General features: G+C 42.8%; 1 protein-coding gene across 2 annotated transcripts in view; it reads left to right on the top strand.

Annotated features, from left to right (window-relative positions):
• Positions 1 to 26,131, top strand: part of DENND6A (DENN domain containing 6A) — a 1,713,534-nt gene that overhangs the window by 1,070,645 nt on the left and 616,758 nt on the right. The window contains exon 10 of one of the 2 annotated variants that reach the window (XM_069643681.1): positions 24,662 to 24,784. The exons of the other annotated variant lie outside the window; for it this stretch is intronic. Coding sequence (XP_069499782.1) covers positions 24,662 to 24,784 — 123 coding nt within the window. The remainder of the gene's footprint in view (positions 1 to 24,661; positions 24,785 to 26,131) is intronic. 2 annotated transcript variants of the gene reach the window in all.

Raw genomic sequence — 26,131 nt, 5'->3', positions numbered from 1 at the left:
ATACATGTTTTCCAATATGAGCATCATTTTAAAATAAAAAAAAACTGCTGATAGTAACTAACGCCTTCTGACCGTCCTACAGGAAAGGGCGAGATATTTTCTGCAGTTTTTTTTTTCTTCTGGTAATCCTGCACGTTTCATTAAAAACAAAGCATCATTTGTGCGCGAGAATGCTCATGCCCTTCGATAGCTTACACTTGCATTTCTAAAATGCACGATTGTCTCCATTCTGCCAACTTCGCTTTGTAGGGAAATCTAATTCAAAGCTAAGATGCAGATCAATGTACCATTAAAAAATGAACACACGAGCGGTGGCCTGCACACAGCATATGAAAAACACACATGCAAGGATAACGTGCAGTGTTTTCAGCGCTTCTAAAATAAAAATATATAAGGCCCGAGAAATATTTCCAAGTCCCAGAAAGTATCCTGCATTTCCTCTTTAAAACGAAAACTGCTTAATCCATTATTTTTTTCAGAGCATTGAAAGTGGCCAAGAAAAATGTACTTGGTTCTTGCTGTGTTTATTTCTGTACTGGAATAAGACTTTACATTCTGAAGCATGCACAGACATTAAAGATGCAAAAAATTGGCTTTAACTTGAAGCTGGTCTGTTCGGCGACACCTGTTTTTTTTCGTGTTCCTGTTTTCTTTTTTCAATATCAATATTGTAACTTTGTATTACTAGTCGCGTCTTCACAGGGTAATAGCGCTAAAAAGCCAAATCCCGCCAAAAATATACATTTAAAGTGAAAAACTCCTAGAGATAGTTTTGAACAATTGTTTTATTTCACATTTCACATATTGCCCCTTCTCGTTACGCGTTTCGGCAGTGCGCCTTTCTCAAAACAGGGCATTAGCTTGAAAATGACAATGTTTTTCCCACAAAGTCAAACATGAAAACTGGTGTGTTCACAAATCATAATAAACACATGAGGACAGTAACACATAATATGAAAGAGAGAGGTAGCGGGAGAGACGAGACGAGAAGAGGACGAGATTGCGGTTTAGTGGTGAGAAGCCAGAGCCATGCACAGGGCCTGGGTAGGTTAGAGGAGGTAGATACTGCAGTAGGATTGTCCAGCTCCTTGCAGATTTTGAAAAGTTTGGCTGTTCAAGAGGCCGCAGAGATATGGCCGCATAGATATGGGCTTGAATATAATCCCTCTTAGAGAAGATGGAGAGTATGTATTGACTTTGTAGCAGCATCAGGCCAGTTTGTCAGAGGGTGCACCCGAAGCTCCCCACTTCTGTTCAGCTACTCTGCACTTGCTTTTCAGAATGGCCAGGTCCAGGAGAGAGGAGTAGTGAGTGGATTAGAGAGGGGGATGTCTGAAGAGATGAGAGCATCCAAGGTGCGTCCGGGAGTGTGAGTCAGACCGGGGGGTAGAATGAAGAGGGAAAGAAAGTCGCAAGGTTTACAGGAAAGTCCAGAGTCGTCTGGGGAGTCGAGGTGGATGTTGAGATCCCAAAGGAGGAAAAGCTGAGATGTAGAGGAAAGGAGACAGGAAGTGAGGTCAACCCATTCAGAGAGGTATAGGGTGACCTGACCGGGTGGCCTGTGGATGGTGGCCAAGGTCAGAGAGAGGGCAGGAGACCAGGCATTCAAAAGAGGAATAGGTCTGAGTGGGAATTATGAAATCAGGGATCCACTCGGGAAATCAGGGGCAGTCCGCCTCCGGTCCTATTGGGCCTGGTCTCAGAGAGGGTCTTGTAGCCCTAAGGGAGGAGTGTGTCAAAACTCGTGACAGAGCTGGCCTTGGACCATGTCTTGTTAAGAGTGAGAACATCCAGGTCCAGGAGTACAAGGAGGTGGCAGATTTCAGAGGAGTGTTTTGAAAGCAGAGCGAGAGTTGGGAGTAGCCACGTGGAGCAGGTTGTCACTTTTGAAAGACTTCTGGGGCTGGGTACAGGGGAGAGGACTACCCATCTGCAGTGGCCGAAAAGCCAGGGCAGTGGAAGGAGGACGCTGTAGTGAAGCCAGAGATGTTGTGGATAGCAAGGGAGCCAGAGAGGTGGAGGATGGAGGTGTCGGAGGAGCCAGGTAGGTAGATGGCTTGGGAGCCAGAGCAGTAGAAGGTGGCATAAAAGTGGTAGCAGGAATCGCAGAAGCAGGAAGTAAGTTGATGAGGCAAGGGAGTCGTACCTCCTGGCTGTGTGGAACTTTTGCCTTTTGTGTTGTAACCTGGGAAAGGAAGCTGTTCCCTTTATGTGACAAGGAGAACTGTTTTTAACTTTTTCCCTTTGTGTGTTTTTGCCAGGGGAAGGGAGCCATCCCCTCTAGCACTCTGAACCAAATAGTGAAGAAAATGATTGGCAACAAGGAATGTTGATGTTTGCGTTGAAACTTTACCTTGTGGACCTGACCTGAGAACTTTGCTGCTTTTTAACTTTCAAACTTGGAACTTTGTGTTGTCTGGAAAAGGAATTGAGACCCGGGGAAGGGAGTCATTCCCCCAGGTAAAGATTCCACCCAACATTTGGTACTTTGGGCCACTGTCCAGAAGAAGGGAGCTATTCTTCTTGACCAAGAATGTCCACTACTTTGTAGTTTAGTATTTAGTGTAAGGGACAGAAGCAGGTTTATGTCACAGGACGGTGGACCTTTGATTTTCATTGACATTCTGACAGAACCATTAGTCCTTTAAGTGGAGGCAGGGCAACCCCTGTTAGAGTTAGGGAAACCTAGGTTTTCTCTTTGTTTTCATTTATGATAAATGCAATTCCTAAAGCCATGCCACCTGTGTGTCAGTTACCTCCTTCTGCACCCTTAGAGGGCAATCTGGTGAATCCATCAGTAACATGGTAACATGTGTGGAATATACTATTTCATAAACTACAACGTTTAATGCAAGAACTCTCTAAGATGCCATCACATCAAATTGGATGGAAACTGGGTTTAGCAGTTAATCCTATCAGACTGACCCCTACATTAATATGCCCAATGGGCACAAAGGCATAGGCATAATTTGATGTCACTTTTGGAACACTGCCCAATCACGTACATTGACCAATTAGATTGGAGAAATTATACACAAATCAAAAGGGAATATGTTATGGTCTATTAAAGACCAAACCACTAAGATTCTTAAGACACTCACTCTGACTGATGGAGAAGGAGAAAAAGGAGAATTGAAAACAGGAAGGATATCTGTCAGAAGTTAAGTCCCAGGCATTGTGCAGTGAAAGAGACAGCAGCCAAGCTGTGGAGGAAAGCTGAGACCATCTTGCTGACTGATGCCCACCTGTTCTAGAGGTCTAGAATTGAACAAGTCCTTAAGGAGGGTGCTCACCTGTCTGTGAGACAGCCAAAAGAAATGTATATGCGAGTATGTTCTAAAAGGTGAGTAATCCTGAGGGCATTAGATTAAACAATGTCCTTTTTTCATTTGTAGGTACTGAGGGGCGGTGCTATATAAATTGACTGTACAGCCTGGAAAATAAGTAAATATTTCAGAAGTGTATGTGCTTCTGGAATTATAGGTTTGTTTGATGAGAGAGATCCTATGGTGTGTATATGGGGAGATCCTTGGACTCTTTCTGTACAATGTACAAGCACAGAAAAGCATATGACATATCACTATTTGGATACCTGGACAAAGTAATTTAAGTTACTTCCTGGTTACGCCATCAAGCAGGATACTGTTTTTAATGCAGTGTTGCTCAAGACAAAAGGGAAAGGGTGATTATTCACAACCCATTTCCCCACTTTTTAAATTGCCCACTGAAAGTGAGAAAGGTACACCTTTACATGGTAATCATAGAAACACCACTAAAAGGAATTTAACCCACATGTTACATGGTAATCATAGAAACACCACTAAAAGGAATTTAACCCACATGTTGAACATTTTTCCTTTTCACAAGTAATTTACATGCAGGAGGGTCCACTGCCTTTTTGCAATTGAGTTTTCTGAAATTCTGACTGGTCTATGCAGTAAGCAGGTGGGACCTATTTTCAATTTACACCCTGGGCGGGAGACGCCTCTAAGCGTGTTGCTTGGATTGCAGGCAGTATCTACCGTTCCAAGCAACCTGATGGCTGCTTCCATCGCCCGCCATCTTCACCCCCACCATCCTCTACCCCTCCCTTCATTTCAATTTCCTGTCCCTTCCTCACTTGCCTTATTTCTTCAGCAGTACTCAGAGTTCGTCCTGGCCGCCATGGAAATGGAAGTGGGGCTCCATGTGAAGCCCTGCCTTCTTGATCCATGGTGGCCATCTTAAAGTATTTTGTTTCAGTTAACGGTACGATGCAAGGCGTCCGTTCATTGAACTAAAATACATTGGTCTTGGCAACCTGGGTTTTCAGATTTCAAACCCGGGGTGCTAATATCCATAACCACCCGTTCCATAGGCTGGAACGGGTTGTAACGACATGGGACCCTTATGAAAGGCCCTCGCTATGGTCATCCCTATTAACTCAAGCCGTTACCACCCATTGCAGCCTGTGGAACGGGTGGTTATGGCTTTAAAAATGTCAAAGTAGAGAGAATTGGGTAGTCAGGGATGTTTTGAATTAATTGCTTTTTGACAAAGCAAAGGTTCATCTTGGACTGTCATGCATTTTTCCATGATGCATGTGCGCACAGGGCGAATTAAAATTAAAGATGCATATGGTGATGTGTGTTACAAAATTCTCTTTTACTGTAGCATTGAAAACTGAGGTGGGTAGTGTATTGATCATCTTTCATCATTGGCATTGGAATTTCATGGATAACTTGTTTATCTTTAATCTGATTCGAATTATTTCTATTTTGTTAATAAATGAACCACCTGTGCAAACCTACGTTTTTCTTGTCCCAAAAGGGGCAGGGGAGGCTGTAAGGAATAAATACTGTTAAATTGGGGGGCTCCCAGATTCACAAAAAGAAAGTTCTCAAAGATTTTGCGCACCTGGTTTGGGGTGGGTGGAAAGTTCCCCTGAATTAGATGTAGCCCATTTAAAACATATTACAGCTTTAACAACTTTTATTAATGTGTCCTTAAAGCTGCCGTTTGTGTTTCAATGCAGCTTCATTTAAAGCTACCCTGTTGTGTTTATACACTTGCTGCTGAGACCCCATGTTAGTATTTGAAACATTATGCATCAACCTATTTCTTCAAAGCTACTTCAGATTCTGATTTTCTACTTAGGGTTAACACGTCTGCAGCATAGAATCTGTATAGAATCTTTCCCTTCCCCCTTAAGCACTCTCTTGTGCACCCACTTCTAAAGAAGCCCTCAGCTTTTCCTTCCTCTCCGTCTAACTATCGCCCGATCTCCATCACTCCTTTCCTGGGCAAACTCTTGGAGAAGCTTGCCATCTCCCAGCTTAATCTACATACAGAATCTGTTGGTTGATTCCATGACCACCAGTCGGGCTTCAGAGCTGCCAGAAGCACAGAGACTGCTCTCCTGAATACCCCTGAAGACTTGCTCTCCAAACTTGACTCTAATCTCCTTTCTTTCCTCATTCTCCTCGATCTAGCCTCCGCTTTTGACACGTTCAACCATGCCATCCTGCTCAATCGCCTCTGCGACAACCTTGGTATTACTGATCAGGCCCTGGCCTGGTTGACCTCCTTTCCCACTGATGGTCCCTCTCATATACAACTGGGGTCTTTACTCTCTTCTATCTTTCTCTATCTGTGGGATTCCCCAGGGGGGCTCTTCAACCACGACCTGGCACCTCTTGCACACTGCATCGCTACTTTCTGCTTCAATTTTGTATGTTATGCTGATGACACTCGGCTCTCTTTCAGGATCCCCTCAGCCACCTCTGCTTCTTCTCTCATATCAGACTGTCTGGCCCGTAAGACTGAGATCCTCCTCATGGGGACACCCGGTCCCTCTTTTCCTCTCTTTGGCTGTCCACTCTGGGCCCTCTTCCTGCTTTTTCCTGTGAGGCTAAGAACCTTGGTGTCCTCTTCGATTCCACCCTCTCTTTTTCTCCTCACATCTCAGACGTCTCTGAGAAGTCAAACTATCCGCTGCACCTCCTCAGGGGTATTCTTCCTTTTCTCACTTTTCCCCTGAAGCTCACTGTCTCCAGAGCTCTTGTCCTCTCTAGGCTGGACAATTTTAACAGCCTCTTTCTAAATCTACCTGCCTCTACTCTTCAACCTTTACAACTTATCCAGAACAGGTCTGCGAGTCTTGTCCTTGGCCTCAAGCCCAGGGATCGTATTTTTCCAGCTCTCAAATCTCTTCACTGGCTTCACGTGGCTGCAAGGATCAAGTTCAAAACCCTCTGCATCATCCACAAAGCTTTCTGGAGCCTGTGACCGCTCTACCTCCAACTTTCTCTTCCAAAACAACTTCCTTCTCGAGCTCTCTGCTCGTCAACCTCCGACTCTGAGGGTCAGGCGCTTCTCCAAACAGAGTTTGGGGCAGATCTATCTCCTCGACTGGGGCCTTCCTTTGGAACAGCCTCACTGCCTCTCTCAAACTTGAGTAGAACCACCTCCGGTTCCGGAAGCAACTCAAGACCTTCCCTTTCGCTTCCGCTTTTTCTCTTCCTCTCCCCTGCTGATGCACCTGACTGCTCCACGAACTGGTCATTTGGTCACCCTCTGGCATCGGGCCCAGGCTCCTGTGTGTGCAGTTGCCCTTGCACTGCCTCCGGGCTCCCCAGCACTTAAGGGTCTGTATCTGCAACCCTACAGTCCTTTTTCTCTGCACTTATGAGCCACCCGCTGGATGCACTTGTGAGTGAACTGCACTTCTCCCCTTCCCTCTTTACCCGCACTTGGGCATTCTGAATGACAAAAGGCCTAGTAAGATCGTTATTTTGTCATCCCTTTGATTCCCGCTCCTTGTCTTGTCGGGCCTAGAAACACTTGTGTACGGGCGCGTTATGAATGCCACATCATATATACATAGAACTATCCCAACATCTGCCCCCTTTTATTCAGAGAACACTGATAAACGTGGGGGCTCTGCAGACACTCAACCCATATCTAATCTTCTCTGCTCTGCACAAAGACTGTGCATCATTTCCAATCCCGGTTAAATAAGTTATGGCAGAATTGGTCCATAGATGTAGGTGAGGGAGTGTCTGCATTCTCCAAGGGAAGCGGCCATCATTTAAGATTATAATTTATCCAGTACAAATACCTGCACACCTTCTATTACTCAAAATATACTTTTTTCATAATAAGAAGCAGGCATGACTGGTGCGTAGGTATACAGAGAAAAAAATATTTTTTTTCACATAGTGTGAGGGTGTAAGATATTGGGAGGTAATCGGGTGAAGTTCTTGAGAATCAGTCTAGTAGTGGGATAACAAAAGATTAATCCAAAGATAATTTTTATTGGCTTCGTGGTCTGAAATGGATTCTACCAAATATATCTTTTCCGATTGTTTCTTTGCCAAGAGGGATATTGTGTTTGATTCATGAACAGGAGTCAAGGAATTAGGATGAATGTAAATGGAGAAAACAAATAGAGAATCTATGAAAGATGAAAAAATGGAAGGATACATAGGAAATACGGCCTTCAGTTAGGCTAATTCACCAATCTAAGATGTTTGTTATGTTAGCAGTAAACACTAAATGGCGCTTCCAAGTTAAGCTGCTATGTTGGAAAATTAAGGGCAGTCTGGATATGAAGCATTCCTTGGCAATAAATCTCATATTCTGGATTTCTGTTTTAACCATTACAGGATCATATGTCCCAGGATGTACAGGGACTATTATCTTTATTTACACATGTCCTCAACTTGCAGGAACATCTTGGGAGAAATGCCACACTGTGGCACACAAAAGTACGGTTGGCTGTTGCAAGCGACTCGGAAAGGACCTCCCTGGATTTGCCGATCTTTGGAATTGTAAACTTTCTTCTTGCTGCCCGGCGAGTCTGCATGAAAGCGGACGTCTTTGCTGTGCACACGGAGGTTGCCTGACCTTCAATCTGGAACTTGCCTCCTGATTGGGTCAGCACTCCTTAGCCCGCCCCTGATCCCGCCCCCTTTTCACTTTCAAATACACTGTGTGCAGCGCACTCGCACACGGAAGTACACAAAAGTACTGTTGGCTGTTCGCTGCTTCGAGGATTTGGGATGCATGGGATTTTATGATTGAGTCCTACTACACTCGGATATTGATTTAAGATCTGACTCCGACCTGTGCCCGGGTAAGATAAACTTCAATAAGATCTCACATAGTAATGGCAAACTCTATGGTGTGTTGCCCTTTGCTCTTCTTCGCATCAGGACCCTTCAAAATCTTGCCTTACTGGCACACTTGTATATTCTAAGTTTGTCTCTTTTGTTTACTAACTTAGGATTGCTAGCCAAAGTTAGCTAGATTGTTAGCTACTCACCCTTACTAATCAACTCGACCCGTGCTACCAATTTCTGGAACTCTTACGACATCCATCTACTCCAGTCATGATTGCAGGCGTACGGAGTAAATGCAACGACGTGGGTATTATGACTCTTACATCCTCTAGCATTGGCTCACTTGTTTGCCATGGCCGCACATCATACGTTGAACCTGTTGCTTTAGAAATACCGACTTCAAGTACTATTGAGGAGGCCAATGTTTGCCCAAACTTGGCCCCATATGTTGTCATGATGCATGCTAACGAAACGAGTTCATCATCTACTCCTTGTCCTGTAATTTCCCATGACGATAGAAATATGGATAATTCTCCAGAGACTCCCTCAGATGAACTACATGGAAGTTGTCCTGAGGTGCCCCCATCTAATCCATTCACCAGTGACCAGCATGATCTTACTATAAAAAACATGGCTGCCCTCGACGATCAAGTGTCTCGTGCTATAGGCACACTAACTCCACTTCTCTATGGCCCAATCAAAAAGTCCCAAAGAGCTCCTTTACAGCCATTTGGCGATCAAGACTTTCTAAATGAGCCGGAGAGATAGTGCAGACGTCTCCATTCAGCCCTTTCAAATTGACCCTTTGGATGGCCAAATGGACTCTGATGAGAAAGACACGCTATCTCCACATACCTTTCCTGTAATCATTAAAATATCGATCTACTGGACAAGGGGCATGACCTGACCCACCTGGAACTGAAAGACATAAAAGGCACCCTTCACCATCTATGCTCCAAAATGGACAAGATAGAAGGCTTTATCATTGCTGATGACACCCTACAAGCCATAAACAGTAATCCCACTCAGGCTCCCCCGGTTCATTCTGAAAAAGCTACTCAATCTGGTGATGAGTTTAGCACTGACCCCCCCACAATCACCAAGCACTTCCCTTCCCTCCCTGCCATGTAACTGCACGTCCGAATTAAAAGAACTCAAAGCCCTAATTGAAGTGATGAATACTACTATCTCTTCTCAATTGATTAAGCTGATTCCTCTTGCTGACGGTCCGGATAGTCCTTCAACTTTGGTGAAGGTATTTGACGAACAGCTGGAGGAACATGAATCCTCCAACTTCGAGAAGAATTTCCTGTTTATGTCCCGTCGCGCAAAAAAGTTGCACCTCAGGGCAATGAAAAGGAATGCTAAGAGGACAAAGGAATCTCTAGTTAAAAAGTCTGAAAAGGATGTAACTAATAACAGTATAGCACCGAGACCCGAATCTTCCCAGATTTCTGAACAAGAAATGGTCATAGCAATTTCCGATGAAGAAAGCATTAACCTTCAGCAACTTTCAAAGGAAAGTCAGGAAGCATTAATATCAACTCCAACCACTAAGTTTAAATTACAATCCAAAAACAGAAGGATAGAAGCTATTCCGAAAAAACCAAGGGCTTCTGCGAAAACTAAAATAACCAAGCCTCTTCTCGCTGATGTTTCTACCAAATGCCCACAAGTTAATTCGGAATCAATTATAACTGGATCAGAGGCCAAAGTGACCGATGAGATGTCTCTTCCACCCTTGAAATCAAATTTGAACAGCTATTTCGTGATTATAGAAAGAAGCTGTACAACTAGGAAAGACGTTGCACTTGAACATCCTATTTCCAATAACGGATCGAAAATTAACACCATTCTACAACTGGTTCTGAGAAAATCCTACAGTGCGGCATGCACTGAGCCCCCATGCTGCTCAGGGATTCCCGTAGGGAAAAATACGACTTGTAACAACAAGTTCTCAAATATGATCAATGGTAAAGGAAAAGCGTCAGTATTAGATATAGATTCTGACCAGCTCAAGGTTAAATCTGCAGGAACCACTTCTACTAAGGATGAGTTGCTCCTGCCAGACAACGAGTTGGAAATTGTACAACCTAGTTCTTTGAAAAGGAACAGTACCACTCGTAAAGAGGAGGCAAAAACCATCTTTGCCCCTACTCGCATTTCTATACACGGCCCAGCTTTGAGTAGAGCCGTTCCTGTGTCCAACTCTAAGGACCTCGCAAACTCTCACCAAAAATCTCTTTACACTCTGAAAAAAGCTTTGGAGGAGGGCACGTTGGGTATTGAAACACTCACTAAGATGTTTCATGTTCTGTCATCGACGATGACTAGGGAGGAATCATTGCCACCTCCATGTATTGAACAAACAATCCCTGTGAAATCCCACCATGCAATATTAGAAATACTAAGAAAGGCCCGATACATCGATTTGAATGCTGAAACCCAAAGTAAGATGATATCAACACTTGTATCGCAGATGGTGAAAGGGGATGCCCCTCCTCCCCTTCGAAGCGAGGTGAAAAACCCTGAGAACCCGCCTGAGGTTGTCAACAAATACCATCTTGTTGGCCTCGAAGGTAATAGGGACTCAACTGCATGGAAGCGCATTAATCGATCTTTTATCCTGTCGCTCTTCTCTCGCATCCCACAACTCAGAATGGTTAAATCTGAAGACATCCTCAGAGTGCCCATCGCTCAGACCGACAATTGTATAGCAGTATGCTACCTGAGCTCTGAAACGATATTGAAGTTTCTTTGGTTCAATCGTGATGAGCTCAAAAATCAAGGTCTAAAACTATTCACCTTTGAATTGGAAGCAAAAGCCAACGATTTTCTTGCCTACATTGACCGTGCCGTTGCTGCGAAAGCAGCAAGTAGTACTGATGCTCAACAAACTACCGGTAGCGTTGATGGAGAATTGCACGCACTTCTAGCGTACATAGCGATAACAAAAGGTATTCCATGGCTCGAACCAATGGTCACTGCTATTTTAGTATCTAAAATGTCACCGATCTCCTCGTAGCATGCAGAACACAGCTTGCTTAAGGTTCTTTCATGGAACACCTGTGGCTACGTTAACTTCACGAGATGGCATGCATCACTACTGACTAAAAACCAACCAACGATTCTTTTACTACAGGAGACTATGAAATTGACCACATTTACCATACCAGGGTTTACCACTCATTGCAAGCTTGCAAAAAGGCCCTTTTCAGGTCGTCCCAGTGGTGGCCTTGTAATTGCTATCAACAATTCGGTCAATCTCCTGTCAAAGTGGGTATGGGAATCTGCAAACCTTTTGGGTGCACTTGTACAGAATAAATCGTCAAAAAGGATCCCTTCAATTTTAATCATTTCTTTATACTGGAATCCCGCTGCATCCCTGATTGAAGCAATGCTTGATGAACTGGATGAATGTTTAGAGAATATGTCCAGTAAATACCAACCCCTAGAAATCATCATTGGTGGGGACTGTAACTGTATGGAATTGAGTGAATGTGGTCCAATAAAGCCCTCATATCTTTCACGGGGAAGCGGTGCGCAATTCAGAGAGTTACTAAAGAATTGGGATATGGATACAGTTGCAAGTAATGAGGTGAAGTCTCAGATTACATGGTTGCGTGGATCTAAATCATTGACAATCGAGTTCATCTTAGTTACTCGAACCCTGTCCACTCTTATCTCACCCTTGCAATGCAGTCATATTCTAACCAGTGACCACGCACGTATAAATTGTAATCTGAAATGGGAATGTAAACCATTGGCTATGGAACCAGCCCTGGCACTAGTTGAGATCGACCGACCTCAAATCTCCATCAGATGGAGGCAAGGATTGTGCCAGCAATTTGTTAACTATGTATCACGACAAATACAATCATCCCGACTTTTCAACAGTGAATCTGAATCTTCAAGGATGAATTGTTATTTTGATGTGATAAATAATGCTCTCTCCTTTTTCAGTAAAAAGTATATTCACAGTGATCATCCCCATCCGTTTGATTCCACCTGTAAGACCCTAAAACGAGAGAAAAACAAGGCACTCAGACAACTTAAAACATCATGTCTTGGAGTAAAATACTCCCGGTCTATCCGGGCACAAATTCTGAAGGAATATAAGAGGAACCTGAAACATGCTCGTATACTGAAATATAATAGTGAGAACTGTGACCTTATAAGAGCTATAATCACGCATGATACAAGAACAATATGGCGTACGATTAAAAAGGATGATAAAGCAATCCCATTAACCACATCCTTTTGCATATCTGAACGAGTATGGTGTGATTATATAACAACGAAATACAACATTCCATTGAGATTTGAATCTGTCCCAAATGTACAATTGTGTTATAGCAGGATCGCCCGCTTGAAATGGACACAGGAAGACCTTAAATGGGCAATATCAAAAATATCTTATTCGAAATCAGCAGGCCCCGATGGCCTTCCTCCTTGCCTCTACAAAGCTGACCCTGAGTTTTGGATGGATATTCTGAAAACTAAATTTGACTCAATTATTAATACTGGTCATATTCCCCCCTCATGGACTACATTGAATATTGTTCCTATATTCAAAAAGGGTGATCCTTCTCTTCCACAGAACTACAGACCTATCTCTCTGATTGATACAGATGCAAAATTGTTCGCCATTCTTCTTCTACACGATCTCGAAATATTCATTGAAGAAAATAGCCTTTACTCGAAATACCAAACACATTTCAGAAAAGGTACGAGTACCTCGCTGAACGCAGCTGTCATGTCTCATCTGATCGTGGGTACAAAGGGAAAGAATTCTCAATCCGTAGATATGGCCATGATGGACATGACATCAGCTTTGGATAATGTGGTACGAAACCTCCTGTGGAACAAATTGAGATCTATGGGAATTCCTACAGTATTACTTTATTGGTTCATCAAACTCCATACTAACACTTTGTATAAAATAAAAATCTCTGCAGATGGTAGAACAACTGATCCCATTAGTACGTCCATTGGTCTCAAGCAAGGCTGCAACCTAGCGGCAACCTTCTTTAACCTTTATCTTTCTGACCTTGATAAGGAATGGGACCACAGCAATCTGTTCTGTTAAAATCAGCTCCCTGCGACTGAAATGGATCGCGTTTGCAGACGACATCATAGTCTTTGACCCCACGCCTGCCGGGCTGCAAACTAAGCTACTGCTTTTTCAGTCGCTCACAACCTTATTCCAAACCCTGCAAAAACAGCTATTTTAAAGTTTGGCACTAAGCAAAACAGTAAGGGATATCGATGGGAGATTATGAAAACCCAAATCCCATGTACTTCTAGTGCGATATATCTGGGTTACAATTTGACTGATCAAAATTCAATTAAAGCATGGACAGATATAATCAAAAACAAGTCGCGCCCTCTATTATCCCAATTAAAAATGATTTACTCAAAATACTGCACATTTTCATTAACACCCATGATAGACTTCTTGACACTAAAAATCGAATCCGTTATTCTGTATTCCATTGATATGTGTCTAAGAGACGTCACTCCAATTTTGAATTCTACGCAGGGATCACTGATAAAATCTGCCATGCACCTTCCTATGTGTATACCAAATGCAGTGATACGTCACGAGCTTGGGTTGGTCGCATTATCTACACGTTGGAAATGGCGTCAACTATCAGGTTATGTAAAGTTTCACTTTGCACCCAAAAACTCTTTGTACGTTGATTTGAATAGTATGTTGAATTCTTCCACTTCTGCCTCCTTTAATGAATAATATATTAGTATGCAGCACATTTTGAACTCTTTAGGCATTACTATAGAAGATGTACATCAACGTCCTGCTTTTGCAAAAAAAGAAGCTTTTTGAACAGGATTGGAGGAGCACAATAGAAAGTATACCAACATACCACATGTACAAAGAGTATGGTGCCTTTCTCAAACAACGCATTCCCCGATTTGACCATGTGGTTTTATTTCCATGCAACCATACCCGACAATCTTACATTAGGTATAGATTGAATTTATAACATACTAGAAATGGTGAACCAAAGGTAACGAAATGTCGTTTCCCTTCTTGTAAAGAGCCGATTGAGTCCATGAAACATCTCATTCTGGAATGCCCATATTTCAATCTAATGAGGACCAATCGGCTCTCGAAATTTGTGAACATTGATTTTGAAGATTGCATGCAATTTTTCTGGGTACGCATGATGCAAGGTACACACAAACCTTTGGTATTTGAATTGGTCAATCTGTGTAAACACATTGAAAAAGAGTTGCTTAAATTTTAAGAATTAGAGGGTATAAAGTGTTCGACACGATATCCTCTATTTTGAACCTGTTTATAATATGATATAAAGTTGAAATGTTGTAAATGTAAATATTTTAATGTTTTGTTTTTGTACTCTGCTTTGTAAAGGTTCTACAATTTCTTGTTTGTAATTGAACCAAATAAAAAAAGCCACACTGTATGCAAACTATACTTTCCTATGAACCTACCCATCTCCCACAGTCCCTGCTTGTGCAAAAGGACTGATCAGATCAGCTCATGCTGCCTGCACCCCCCCCCCCACCCTAACACCAATTCACACCTGGCAATATTAAGTGCTGAGGGCCTGGCCAATCAAGGGCCATCAGAGGAACTTTGTATTCGGCAGAAATCTGTGCAGTTCCCTTAGGGACCACTGCAAAAGATTTAAGACTACAGGTGTTTGGCAGTAAACCCACTTGGTAGCAGTCTGTACCACACAGATTCACTTGGCAGCTGTGGCTGAGCAGTCAGACTTCCCTCAAGAAGAGTTAGGCAGTATACAGAGTATGCACAATAGGTCAAAAGAACACAGTAGAACAAGCAAACACTGACCAGAGCTTAGTGTAAAACAGATATAATTATTTATTTAAAACACATCTAGTTAAACACACTAGCACTAATATCAAGCAATTCAAAAACACGCTAACTGAAAGATGTACACTCCCTTCAACGATTATTAGACAAGTCTTAAGTAAAGCAACACTTATTTTCAGACAGCGGTGAGCGCTTAACGAAGATGGCACTCTAATCAATTGGTTTACAAGGGAGAGAAAGGCAGAGCAAAGATAGAAACAGATCCCAACACTTTCAGAAGAACACAGTAGGAGGAGAAGGCAGGTTAAAACCGTAAAGTCAAAGGTAACAAGGCCGGACCCACTTTAAGGGGCCCCGGTCGAAATGTGTCCAAGGTCACACGGTTCAAAGTGCCCAAAAGTCTTGCAATAAGTTCAGAAAGAGTTGGACCAAAAAGAAAGGGACCAGTTAGATGGTCAAGGCGGCCAGCCCAGTCCAGAAGGTTAAGGGGTTATTGTTACCTTGTAGCAATCTTTAGAAAGGGAGGCCTGGCGGACACCGTACCTTTAAAATGGTGAGAACGCTCCAGCGGGGGCAGTTGTTCCTGGCAGCGGGTGCAAGTCGGTGCTTCGTCCTGAGGAAGAGAGGATCTCGTCGGGGAGGAAAGCAGGAGTCTGTTGCACTGCCAGGGAAGAAACCAGCCGCAGAGTTCTCAATTAAAAGGAGCGGTCCTTTTATTTGCGGTCCAGTGGTAAGTGGCTATCCGGTTGCCGGGGTGCTTGGCACGGGCAATTCGACCACAAGACATCCTGGGATGCGAGAAAATAAGGTAAACTGGTTGTGCCCACCAGTCAGGGGAAGAAGACTCTCCAGCAGGGAGATCTCCTCTGTCGTTGGGAAGGTTGAGTCAGTTCAGCAGGGCTCCACCGGTGGTGTCGTCGTAGCAGGTCGGCTCAACATGCACCTGTAGTAATGTAGATACAAAGCCTGGCACTAACTGGGAAGGAAAATTGAATTTGGAGGAGCTGGGGAGAGCACAGGAAATGAGTTGTTACCAAAAAGGGACAGTAGAATGGAGACAGGCCAGGAGTGAGGGAGCCATGGCAAACCTCAGGCAGTTTCCAGAGCGGAGGCTCACTATAAGTACGTAGATTAGCACGTCCACCACAGTGCAAAGTGTTAGGGAGAATTCTCTGTTTAGGCTGAATTTCCTAACCTAGTGAGTCCCCCAGCAGCTTTGCTGGATTTCTGGAGTTTGTTTTTTTTCTCCTGCCAAGAGTGAGACTCTTTTTCCCCCACTCTTGGACATGATTTGTGGTGTTCCTTTGAATGCTAATGTGTTTTATGGGCTATGGGGTCCTTTACTCCATAGGGTCTCATGTGTTTTTCCTATATGTGTTACACAACACCCTCCGTGCAGTAACACCAGGGTGTCATAGTGACCCCCCACCATAGACTCCATACTCTGGGACTGACTACTGTCTCCCAGGGCATGTAAAGTCACCATTGGCTTTACTAGTCCCAAATTATGAACAGAAACCAGTACAAACCATCGTATTGTGGACGTACTGGTCGGGGCAATTCGATTGCCCCGGGGTCTGTTTGAGGGGGCACGTCTCCGTCCCCCCTGATCGAGTTTTGGCTGGTGGCAGTGGATACTACTTTTTATGGGATTTTCCCATTGTTCGAGTCTACCAACTTTAATTATTTAATTCTTATAGCCTCGAACATACCGCCGGTTTATTTATTTAATATTAATTCGCTGGTCGATATTTTTTGCCAGAACTCGGTTTTAAAATGGCGTTTGTGTTCTCTTCTGTGACTCCAACCCAAGTCGAGCCCTTTGTTCCACTTTTTGGCGGGCTTCTCCACAGAATCCTCCAAAAGTGGTGCCACTCTGTCTGGGTACCACAGGGGTGTGGGAGGGGGTTTAGGCACCCTGGACTGAGTTACCTTGGTAATTCAAGTGGCACTCTTGTGTGATTGGCCCAAGTGGTGAGCCGGCCGGCTCACCACTAAGCATGTTTGATTGACAGCTAGGCTGAGTGAATGGGGGTGTGCTGCATAAAAGCAGGGCTTTGGGGACTGGAACTTCAGAAGTCGCCACAGGTCCTGAGAATCAGACGAGGGACAAGCTGAGCCGACCTACCACGATGACACCACCGGTGGAGCCCCACGGAACCGACTCACCACTTCCCCACTACAGAGAAGATCTCCCGGCTGGAGAGGCTTCTTCCCCTGACTGGTGGGCACAACCAGTTCACCTTCTTTTCCTCGCATCCCAGGACGTCTTGTGATCGAATTGCCCGTGCCAAGCACCCCCGGCAACCGGATAGCCACTTACCACTGGACGGCGAATAAAAGGACCGCTCCTTTTACCTGAGAATTACGCGGCTGGTTTCTTCCCTGGCAGTGCAACGGACTCCTGTCTTCCTCCCCGACGAGATCCTCTCTTCCCCCGGACGAAGCACCATCTTGCATCCACTGCCAGGAACATCTGCCCCCGCTGGAGTATTCTCACCACTTTAAGGTACCGTGTCTGCCAGGCATCCCTTTCTAAAGATTGCTACAAGGTAACAATAACCCCTTAACCTTCTGGACTGGGCTGGCCGCCTTGACCATCTAACTGGTCCTTTTCTTTGGTCCAACTCGTTCTGAACCTTTTCAAGACTTTTTGTGCACTTCAACTGTGTGACCTTGGACACATTTCGTTCTGATCCTCTTAAAGTGGATCCGGCCTTCTGAACTCTAACTTCACGGTTTTACTTTGCCTCCCTCTCTTGTTGTGTTCTTGTGAAAGTGTTGGGATCTGTTTCAAATGATACTCTGCTTTTCTCTCCCTTTTTAAAACGAATTATTAGAGTGCTGTAGGGTGTCCTGACCCACGTTTAAGCTACCCTGCTACAACATTTGGTGCTGTGGGCTTAGGAAATTCAAGATGGCGGAAAACCCACATGTGCGCCGAAATCCAGGAAAGCTGCGCAGTTGTGCGCACACCAAAATGGTTACCTAACTTGCCACCCACCAGGGTAAAGAAAGGTCTTTGTTAACAAAATCCACTTTTACTGATGTCAAAAAGTTGCTGAAATCGTGACTCATTGGACCACTTTAAAGATTCAACCCTTTTTGTGGGGTTCCACATAACCATCTTACTGTAAGGAGCCCCATCAAAACAATGTTAAGCAAGGATTTACTACCATGTAAGAACCATTCCTGTTTAGAATGCATTAATCCAAGAAAATCCCAAAAATGGGTGCAGTACCAGTACTCACCACTATCCAAAAGCCGGCGTTTTAAAACCCACTGTGTGTTTTTCTGAAGGCAAGCAAAATGCCTATTTCAAACCTTGCAACATGTGCAAAATATTCACTGAACACCAGCAGACATTTGGCAGAATGGAGTTTTGTGTGCCTACAAAATCTGGGAAATGAAGAGCCCAAAAACAATGCTTATAACAAAAATGCTATGGAGTCAGCAGCTTAAGCCTAACTGCAACTGGATTTAAAACCACCAAAATCGAAAATGTTAAATTAAATGAGTGACCTATGTTTGGTGTCACATGCCTTTGTAACTGTTGAAATGTCATAGTTTTGCACTTAGAATCAGCATTCTAGCTGCATGTGTAAAATTACAAGTTATTTTAAAAGCAACAAAAAGTTAGCTGAAGGTCTGGCTTAAGGAACTTGATTTTGCCTAGCAACGGATCCCATCAGGAGTGAAACTTGAGTCACAACTATGTTCCCAGGCCAATGTTCCTTTTGCTGCCCACACTAAGGATATGCCATCTATCTGATAATTGAATTTCCTGTGCTCTGCCAGAGAGTGAACAAAGCCCTCTCCACTCAGGCAAAGGTTTTTATTACAGACGTCGTAAAAAGTGGCTTCCTCCTGGAGAAGCTGGGAGGGGCACTGCCTGTGAGAAGCAAGCTGGCTTGGCAGAAACTGGAAAGACTGGTTTCTGTACCATGTGACCTGAAAAGACACACCCCTGCAGCAAGGATATGGTTTTATAAAAAGGGGGATAATTCATAGTGCGGACATGTGAAAATGTTATAAATGATACCATAATTCTTGTGATTTTTCTGCCCACAGTTTAAGACGTGGTAGGAACCGGTGGTATGTTCAGGGGGGTTTTAGCGGAAAAGTGGATATTACTCTAAATGTGTGCATGTTAAAAATCTGAAACTTCATCAGTTAATGTCCCTACCCCCTGCACACATGTATGTAAAGTTGGGTCCATGTCGGAAATTGAAAAAGCAGTTAAAAAGTCAATTATGTACACTCTTTGAATGCAAGCTCCGAGAATGAGCAGATTTGGACATAGACATGGCTAAATTCAGCCACACCATGTATATGTAATTTCACACAACTGTGTAACTCTGAAGTATGGATTTTGATCATATATATATTTGGGTGCACAGATCATAAGGGAGGATGTTTCAAGAGATCATAAAATGACATCAATCTGACTCACAGTTCAGTTTGCCAATCAAGCGGAGGAATGGAAGCCTGACCAATGACGAATGAGAGGGGCAAGTCTAGTGATGCAACACACACACCCATTCTCAAGAAACATATAAAAGCAGAGAGTCAGGACACATAGGGACATTCAATTTCATCTGCAGCGGGACGCTCTGCCGGAAAAATCCATACTTTACCTCCATCAAACCTCCAGAAAGCCAAACTAGAGACTTCAATCTATCCAGAGCAGAGACCAGACCAGAGAGAAAGCAGTGCTGTGCCTAGCAGAGACCAGACCAGAGAGAAAGCAGTGCTGTGCCTAGCCGAGACCAGACCAGGCGCTGTGAGCAGAATCCGGAAAGACCTGACCAGACTGAAGATCGTGACCAAGTCGCTTTCCTGTTCAAAATCTCTTGTGAGTACTTAGCAAAACTCAGAACACATCTCTTAGTTTAAATTCATCTAATTCAATCTATTTAACCTAAGTAGAACTGCCTCCTATCTGTCACATGTCATTTCTAGTAAAATTTGTCATTTTGAAAAAGTGTGCGTTTAAAATTTACAAAACCAAAAACGACCTTTACTAAATTACTCATATCTCCGCAACCGTTTGGGCTAGAGACTTGCAATAACTTTCATTTGGAAGCTGAGATCCCAGGCATTCCTAGGACCCCAAAACGGTAGAGATAGTCCTTGCGGTTCCTTTGTAATAGCGCTCGGCGCATCCGCGAATTTTGCCGCGATTTGCAATTTCTTCACATGTAAAAAAACTGCTGCTGCCTGATTTCATTTGCCAGAAATTCGTTTAACCTGCTAACTATCCCTGCATCATTGCTAGTGTGAGCCTGGACTAATATTAACTAGATACCACTCATCCTGAACCTCTAAAAGGGAATTAAGAGCGTTTCCAGCATATTTCTCATTCATTGCTAGCACCTATCAAAGCATTTGCCTGTGTTTTCAAACTTCTGTTTAAGCTTGCTGGATTGAACTGATTACATTGATTGCATTTCTGAGAACTGTGTGCTTCCTTCCATTTCCTTGCATTGCATAAAGAGGGGGGGAGTGAATAGCCAGAGAAAAGTGATTACATTGTTTGGTTGAAATCCTATTGAGTATTTTCTGTACTGCATTCATTGAATATTGCATCCACCTGAGCTTACATAAAGCATCCTCTACCACATTATACTTTTGTTCCTATTTACCAGTGTGCTACCTTATCCATTTCATGTCAACTCATTAGTGATTATAAAGAAGTGTGCTAGTGCCAGATTCTCCATTGTTAATCTTTATCATATCAGATTAAGGGTGATATTCAATTATTAATTTATTATAAAGTGTCATATATATATCTATTGTTTAAATTATCAAATAAACCTTTTAAACTTGCAAAACAGAACTACTTCTTGGCTCAGTGGGGTCAGGGGGATTCCAAGAGAGGGGTGTTATATAGGGGTAGTCATCCAGAACGCATGAACTGGACCTAAAGATATATCAATAAGGGTTTTCATTCAGTATTATAGACTAGGCGTTGACTTAGCTGTAGTGTGGAATTGAATCCTCTTACAGTGCCATCTGCGTTAAGCGCTCACCGCTGTCTGAAAATAATGAAAATAAGTGGGGCTTTACTTAAGAATTGTCTAATATTCTTTTAAGGGAGTGTATATCTTTTAGTGGCCGTGTTTTTGAACTGCTTAACATTAGTGCCTGTGTGTTTTACTAGATGTGTTTTTAAATAAATAATTATATCTCTTGTACACCAAGCTCTGGTCAGTGTTTAATTGTTCTACTGTGTTCTTTTGACCTATTGTGAATACTCTGTATACTGCCTAACTCTTCTTGAGGGAAGTCTGACTGCTCAGCCACAGCTACCAAGTGAATCTGTGTGGTACAGACTGCTACCAAGTGGGTTTACTGCCAAACACCTGTAGTCTTAAATCTTTTGTAGTGGTCCCAGAGGGAACTGCACAGGTTTCTGCCTAACAGTGATACCCTGATAAAATGGAAGCAACTAGTCTTAAAAAAGGTGGATCAGGAAGAAAATAATTAGACCGAAGTCAAGGGTCTTGATGCATTGAAGTTGGGGGGGATGCTTTGCGGCACTATTGTAAATGTGTGATCTACTTGTATTTCTGAATCTTGAGCCAGAAGCGGCTTCCAAAGTAAAAGTTACAAATTATATTAATGGAAAGTGTTATCTTGTGCTTTATACTGTAAAGCCTTTTTGCATAATATCTAGTTCAACGATTAGCACCTTTTACAGCAATCTAGGTTACATAAACTTTATGTGCTATATGACCAGTCTTTTTGAACACTTGTCACTCTATTGGGGTCATCTCGTCTTTCTCAGAGTCCTCACCAAATCATAATGTAGTTGAGTTCTCCCAGGAACAGACTTTTTTCAATGCATTTGATTGTTCTTCTACCGATCGTGTTGGGCTTTGCCTCTTTAAAGCGTTCTCAGTTGGCTATTGGAGCGCTTGATGACTTTGTACTTAAAGGATTCAGTGAGTTGTAGATTTAGACAATTGTTCAGGTCCTAGACTGTGTAGTAAACTCCATTAATGGCGGTTATGCTCAAATAATTGTGAACTTGCAAAGGAACTAGCAGCAAAAGAGCTCTTACCAATTTCTCCTCGGTTTTCAGCACTGTACAAACAATTGTCACGTCAGAATAAGTTAGCCTGCAAATGCCTTTCCTCTGAAGTGCTGCTGCTATGCTATGGGGGAGGCGCACCCGAAGTACGTAGATTAACATGTCCACCACAGTGCTAAGTTTCTCTGATGGCCCTTGATTGGCCAGAACCTCAGCACTCAACATAGCCAGGTATGAATTAGTGTTGGGGTGAGCGGAGCAGGCAGTGCGAGCTGATCAGTGCTTTTGCACCAGCAAGGACTGTGGGAGATGGGTAGGTTCATAGGAAAGTGAAGTTTGCATACAGTGTGGCATTTCTCCCAAGGTTTTCCTGCAAGGTGAGGACCTGTGTAAATAAAGATAACTAATCGTCCCTGTGTATCCTGGGATATGTGATCCTCTAATGGGTAAAACAGAAATGCAGCTATGGGCTTCTGTAGTGCATAGAAACGGGAAGTATTAAACATGAATAGCAATATGAACAGTGCTGTAAACACTACAAAGGCTTGGTAAATAGAATATATAATAAACTAGTAACAAATGCAGAATTTATTTACTGGTGTCGGACACCCAAGAAAAAGAGTACTGTATTAAAAGCTAGTTTTAAATCCAGTTGCTTTAGGTGACCCTTGCCAGGTTTAACGTGTAGTGTACTTTCGCTGCATTTTGAGCAGGATTCCTCATGGAGAAAACCATGAGTGACCAAGCTTTCCTCACAGCCTTCACTCTGCCACTGTTCAGTCAGATGCATTAACATTGGTGAGTGGAGCCTTCATTCGGCCTGACACGTTGCACATGCAGACACCAGGCTACGCTGTGGGATTTCTTTATTCTACACCTCAGTGGCTGCATCCAAAGAGTAGCCATGGCAATCTTATAAAATGACCTGACCGAATGATTATGGTCCTTGGGTCAGCAAAGTATGCACATCTTTGACAATAGCACATTTTTTCATTAGCAATACTAGAGTAAATAAACAAGCATACCACTGTATAGCATCGACTGCCCCTCTCCTTTTCCTAACTGTCAACATGTTGTTAAAAGTAGATTAAACCAAGTAAATATTGGTTTCCACTTTCTAGTCAGGTGTTTATTGTTCATTTCGGAGCTCATTTTCCTCTTTTTTTCCTTGGCCCACTGAGCAATTCTATCGGTACACGTGGGCGCTTGAGCTGCTAGGTTGGGAATTACTCTTCCATTATCTTGGAATACAAATATGTTAAATGATTTCTCTTCTCTGCATTTACCAGAAGACAAGCGATTGGAATATAGTATCTTTGAGAGAAATGTTCCTGTTCATATATCTTTGATGCTAGTCTTTCATTCTGCAACTAGAGGTCCCTCATCTCATTTGCCAGAACTGCAATCCTGTTATCCATGGATGAGATCTCCAACTCAAGGGAATCAGCATTTACATAAAACAAGCTGATTCTTATCTGTACTTAATAGTTTTATCTCTGCAATGTCTGCTGTGACCCTAGTCCGCATCTGACCTGTTATTCTCTGCCTGGATTGGTGACAGAGGTGTGGGGGGCATGACCAGCGGGGAATCCTTATCCAGCTCTCACAACCTGCTAAGAGACAAAAAGTATGTGGATATCTTTCTTTGGGGGCTGATTAGCCGCAGTAAAAAGCGGGGTCTCATCTAGGTGCAGGAGCATGCTTAAATTGAAGACTGTTCACTATACCAGTGCCATTGGTGGAAAATGTAAGCTTGATTCATGGGTTTCCATTCAAAACTTGTGTAAGAATTTCTGAAATAATGAATCACCAAAGAACACAACCTGAATTAGTTGAACCCCATCCCATCTCTCCCTTTCTGCAGTAGGATGTGTGCCTGTCCTCATCTGTGCCAGTTCAAATATTCTGGTGCTGCCTTTTCCTTTTACAACATGATCCGTTCCCTTGATTGCAAGGTTTGAAATTGCTGCGAGCTATTTAGTTCCTGCTTCTAGCCTAGGAGAGCCTGGTTAGCTTGTAAACTACTACTACCAGGAGCTACCTATGGCTCCTCAGTCCTGCTGGTGCCTTACAAACATTTGTGTCTTTAACTTGGAGTATTTGAGAATGTTAATAAAGAAGAATTGGAATTTATCAAATACACGTGTAAACACAATGGAGCATACATAATGAGTTAAAAGTTAAAGTAGCATCTCCTGGCTCCCCTGCAGTAACTCCTGCCTACATGGTGATGCCCGACACCCAGGAGTTGGTTTTAGATCCTGCTCATCGAATCTTAATTCCGAACCCTGTGGTTGTCTCGGTTTCAGTGAGTGCCATTGAAATCATCCATGAAAGTTTGTAAATGGATGTTAAGCCATTTGTCACCTAATGGTTGGTTATGTGTGAGAACGAATACGTAAATTAAAATAACAAGCAAAATCATGCATGCAGTAAAAATAAATCAAGAATGTGAATTACTTCTGCTTTGGATATAAACTCATAACTCACTATTATGAACAATTGGATGTATGATGTGTGCTTTAGGTATTTAAATAATTGCTTTTGCAGAATCTGAGAAGAAATATAAGAAAACTCACAATGACCATCTATTTAGCTATACAGGTACTGAATGGCATGTTCAACTGCATTTGAATATCAACTAGCTGTCTCCAAAACAAGTGTACATACATAGAAAAGTAACCTATATTATATTTTCAGATCTTTCTATCCAGTGTTCTTTCACATCCAGATGCTATGGGAATTAGTCTTGTTAGGTGAACCAATTGTGGTCATGGCACCCTCGCCTTCTGAATCATCAGAAACTGTTTTGGCACTCATAAGGTCAGTATTCCTAGTATCAGATATACACACTTGCCCTTGACATAAACTTGTGCTTTCATAAACTGCCAGTGTACAACGTACCTCCCAATTGTGTCCCCTGGATTTTGACACCTTAAACTTTCCATTTGTTTAAAGTGGTCTTTCTTTTTTTACTGTTGACTGTAAATTATGTTTATTGGTTTGCCAAATGGAGTTGAAATCTCCTTTCATTGGTCCAAAATGACCGCTTATTTAGTAGTAATGGTCTGAAAAATTGTATTTACGTGCTGTTTAATAGAGATTTTTTGAACATGCTGGTATGCCTAGGCGGATGCACAAAAGACTAGGGAGGCTTGGTACACAGGGCTTATTTACACACAAGTTATATAATTGAAAAAGCAATAGCAGAAAAGCTATCTCGATACCAAGTCTCTCTCACAGAATATTATGATGTCTCGCCTCCCAGTCGGTTAGTATGTTTCTGAAACCTTTAGACTGGTTTCCTGAACCCAGTTGCCAGTACCCATTCCAAATGATTCTCCAGGTACCTGTTTAAATACAATATATACAGTTTAAAATGCCAGTGTGGCAAAATGTACATAGGTGAAACTACACAAGCAACAAAGGAATGCATTGGAGAACAGAAGTACGACAATAGAAATCGCAATTTTTAATCACTTGTGTCAAGATATTTTGCATAAATGGTCCATCAAGTAGCACAACTCAAATTCCAAGTCAGAGAAGTTTTATACAGACATCCACGTGGTGGAACGGGGAAAAAAAGACTTTCAGAGGGAAGCATTCTGAATTTTCAAATTGCAAACTGTTTCCATCAGGAATGAATGAAGAGTGGTCACTTGGTTGCTTCTTAACACATTGGGTCATAGACATTTTTCACAATCTGCAAGATGTATTTGTTTGTGACCCACGAAGGACATAATTAGATTTCGTTTTTTTAGTAGTGTGGTGATCGAAGTTACACCACACAAACAGGCGAGAGCTTGGCATCGTGTAAAGTAAAACCACTTTTTAGTCTTAGTCCTATGAATATACATTATTATTTTTGTTTATCCAGCACGGTTGGTTAAATTTTGCCGTTACATATTGTGAAGAATCTAATGGGGTTCTCCCCAGTAACCTGATCTGGCACCCTCCTCATGTGGCCAGGGAAAGGCAGACGCTTCCTGATCCCGACCCTGGGGGTAGTGTGCTGTGGGAGGATCACATGCGGTGCGGGGGACAGACCAGGAAGACGGGGATACCCTCCTTTCTAACTTTCCCCATAATCCCAACTTTTGTATGGCTCTTTGCTAAACTAAATCAGTTACAAAAACCTAACTTTGTTGAAATACATGTCCCAGAATCCTA

This window comes from Ambystoma mexicanum, chromosome 2p (genome assembly GCF_040938575.1).
Source record: "Ambystoma mexicanum isolate Mex_15411 chromosome 2p, UKY_AmexF1_1, whole genome shotgun sequence".
NCBI lineage: Eukaryota > Metazoa > Chordata > Amphibia > Caudata > Ambystomatidae > Ambystoma > Ambystoma mexicanum.
The sequence above is the reverse complement of the archived record's forward strand: the minus strand, read 5'-3'. Positions and strand labels throughout refer to the sequence as shown.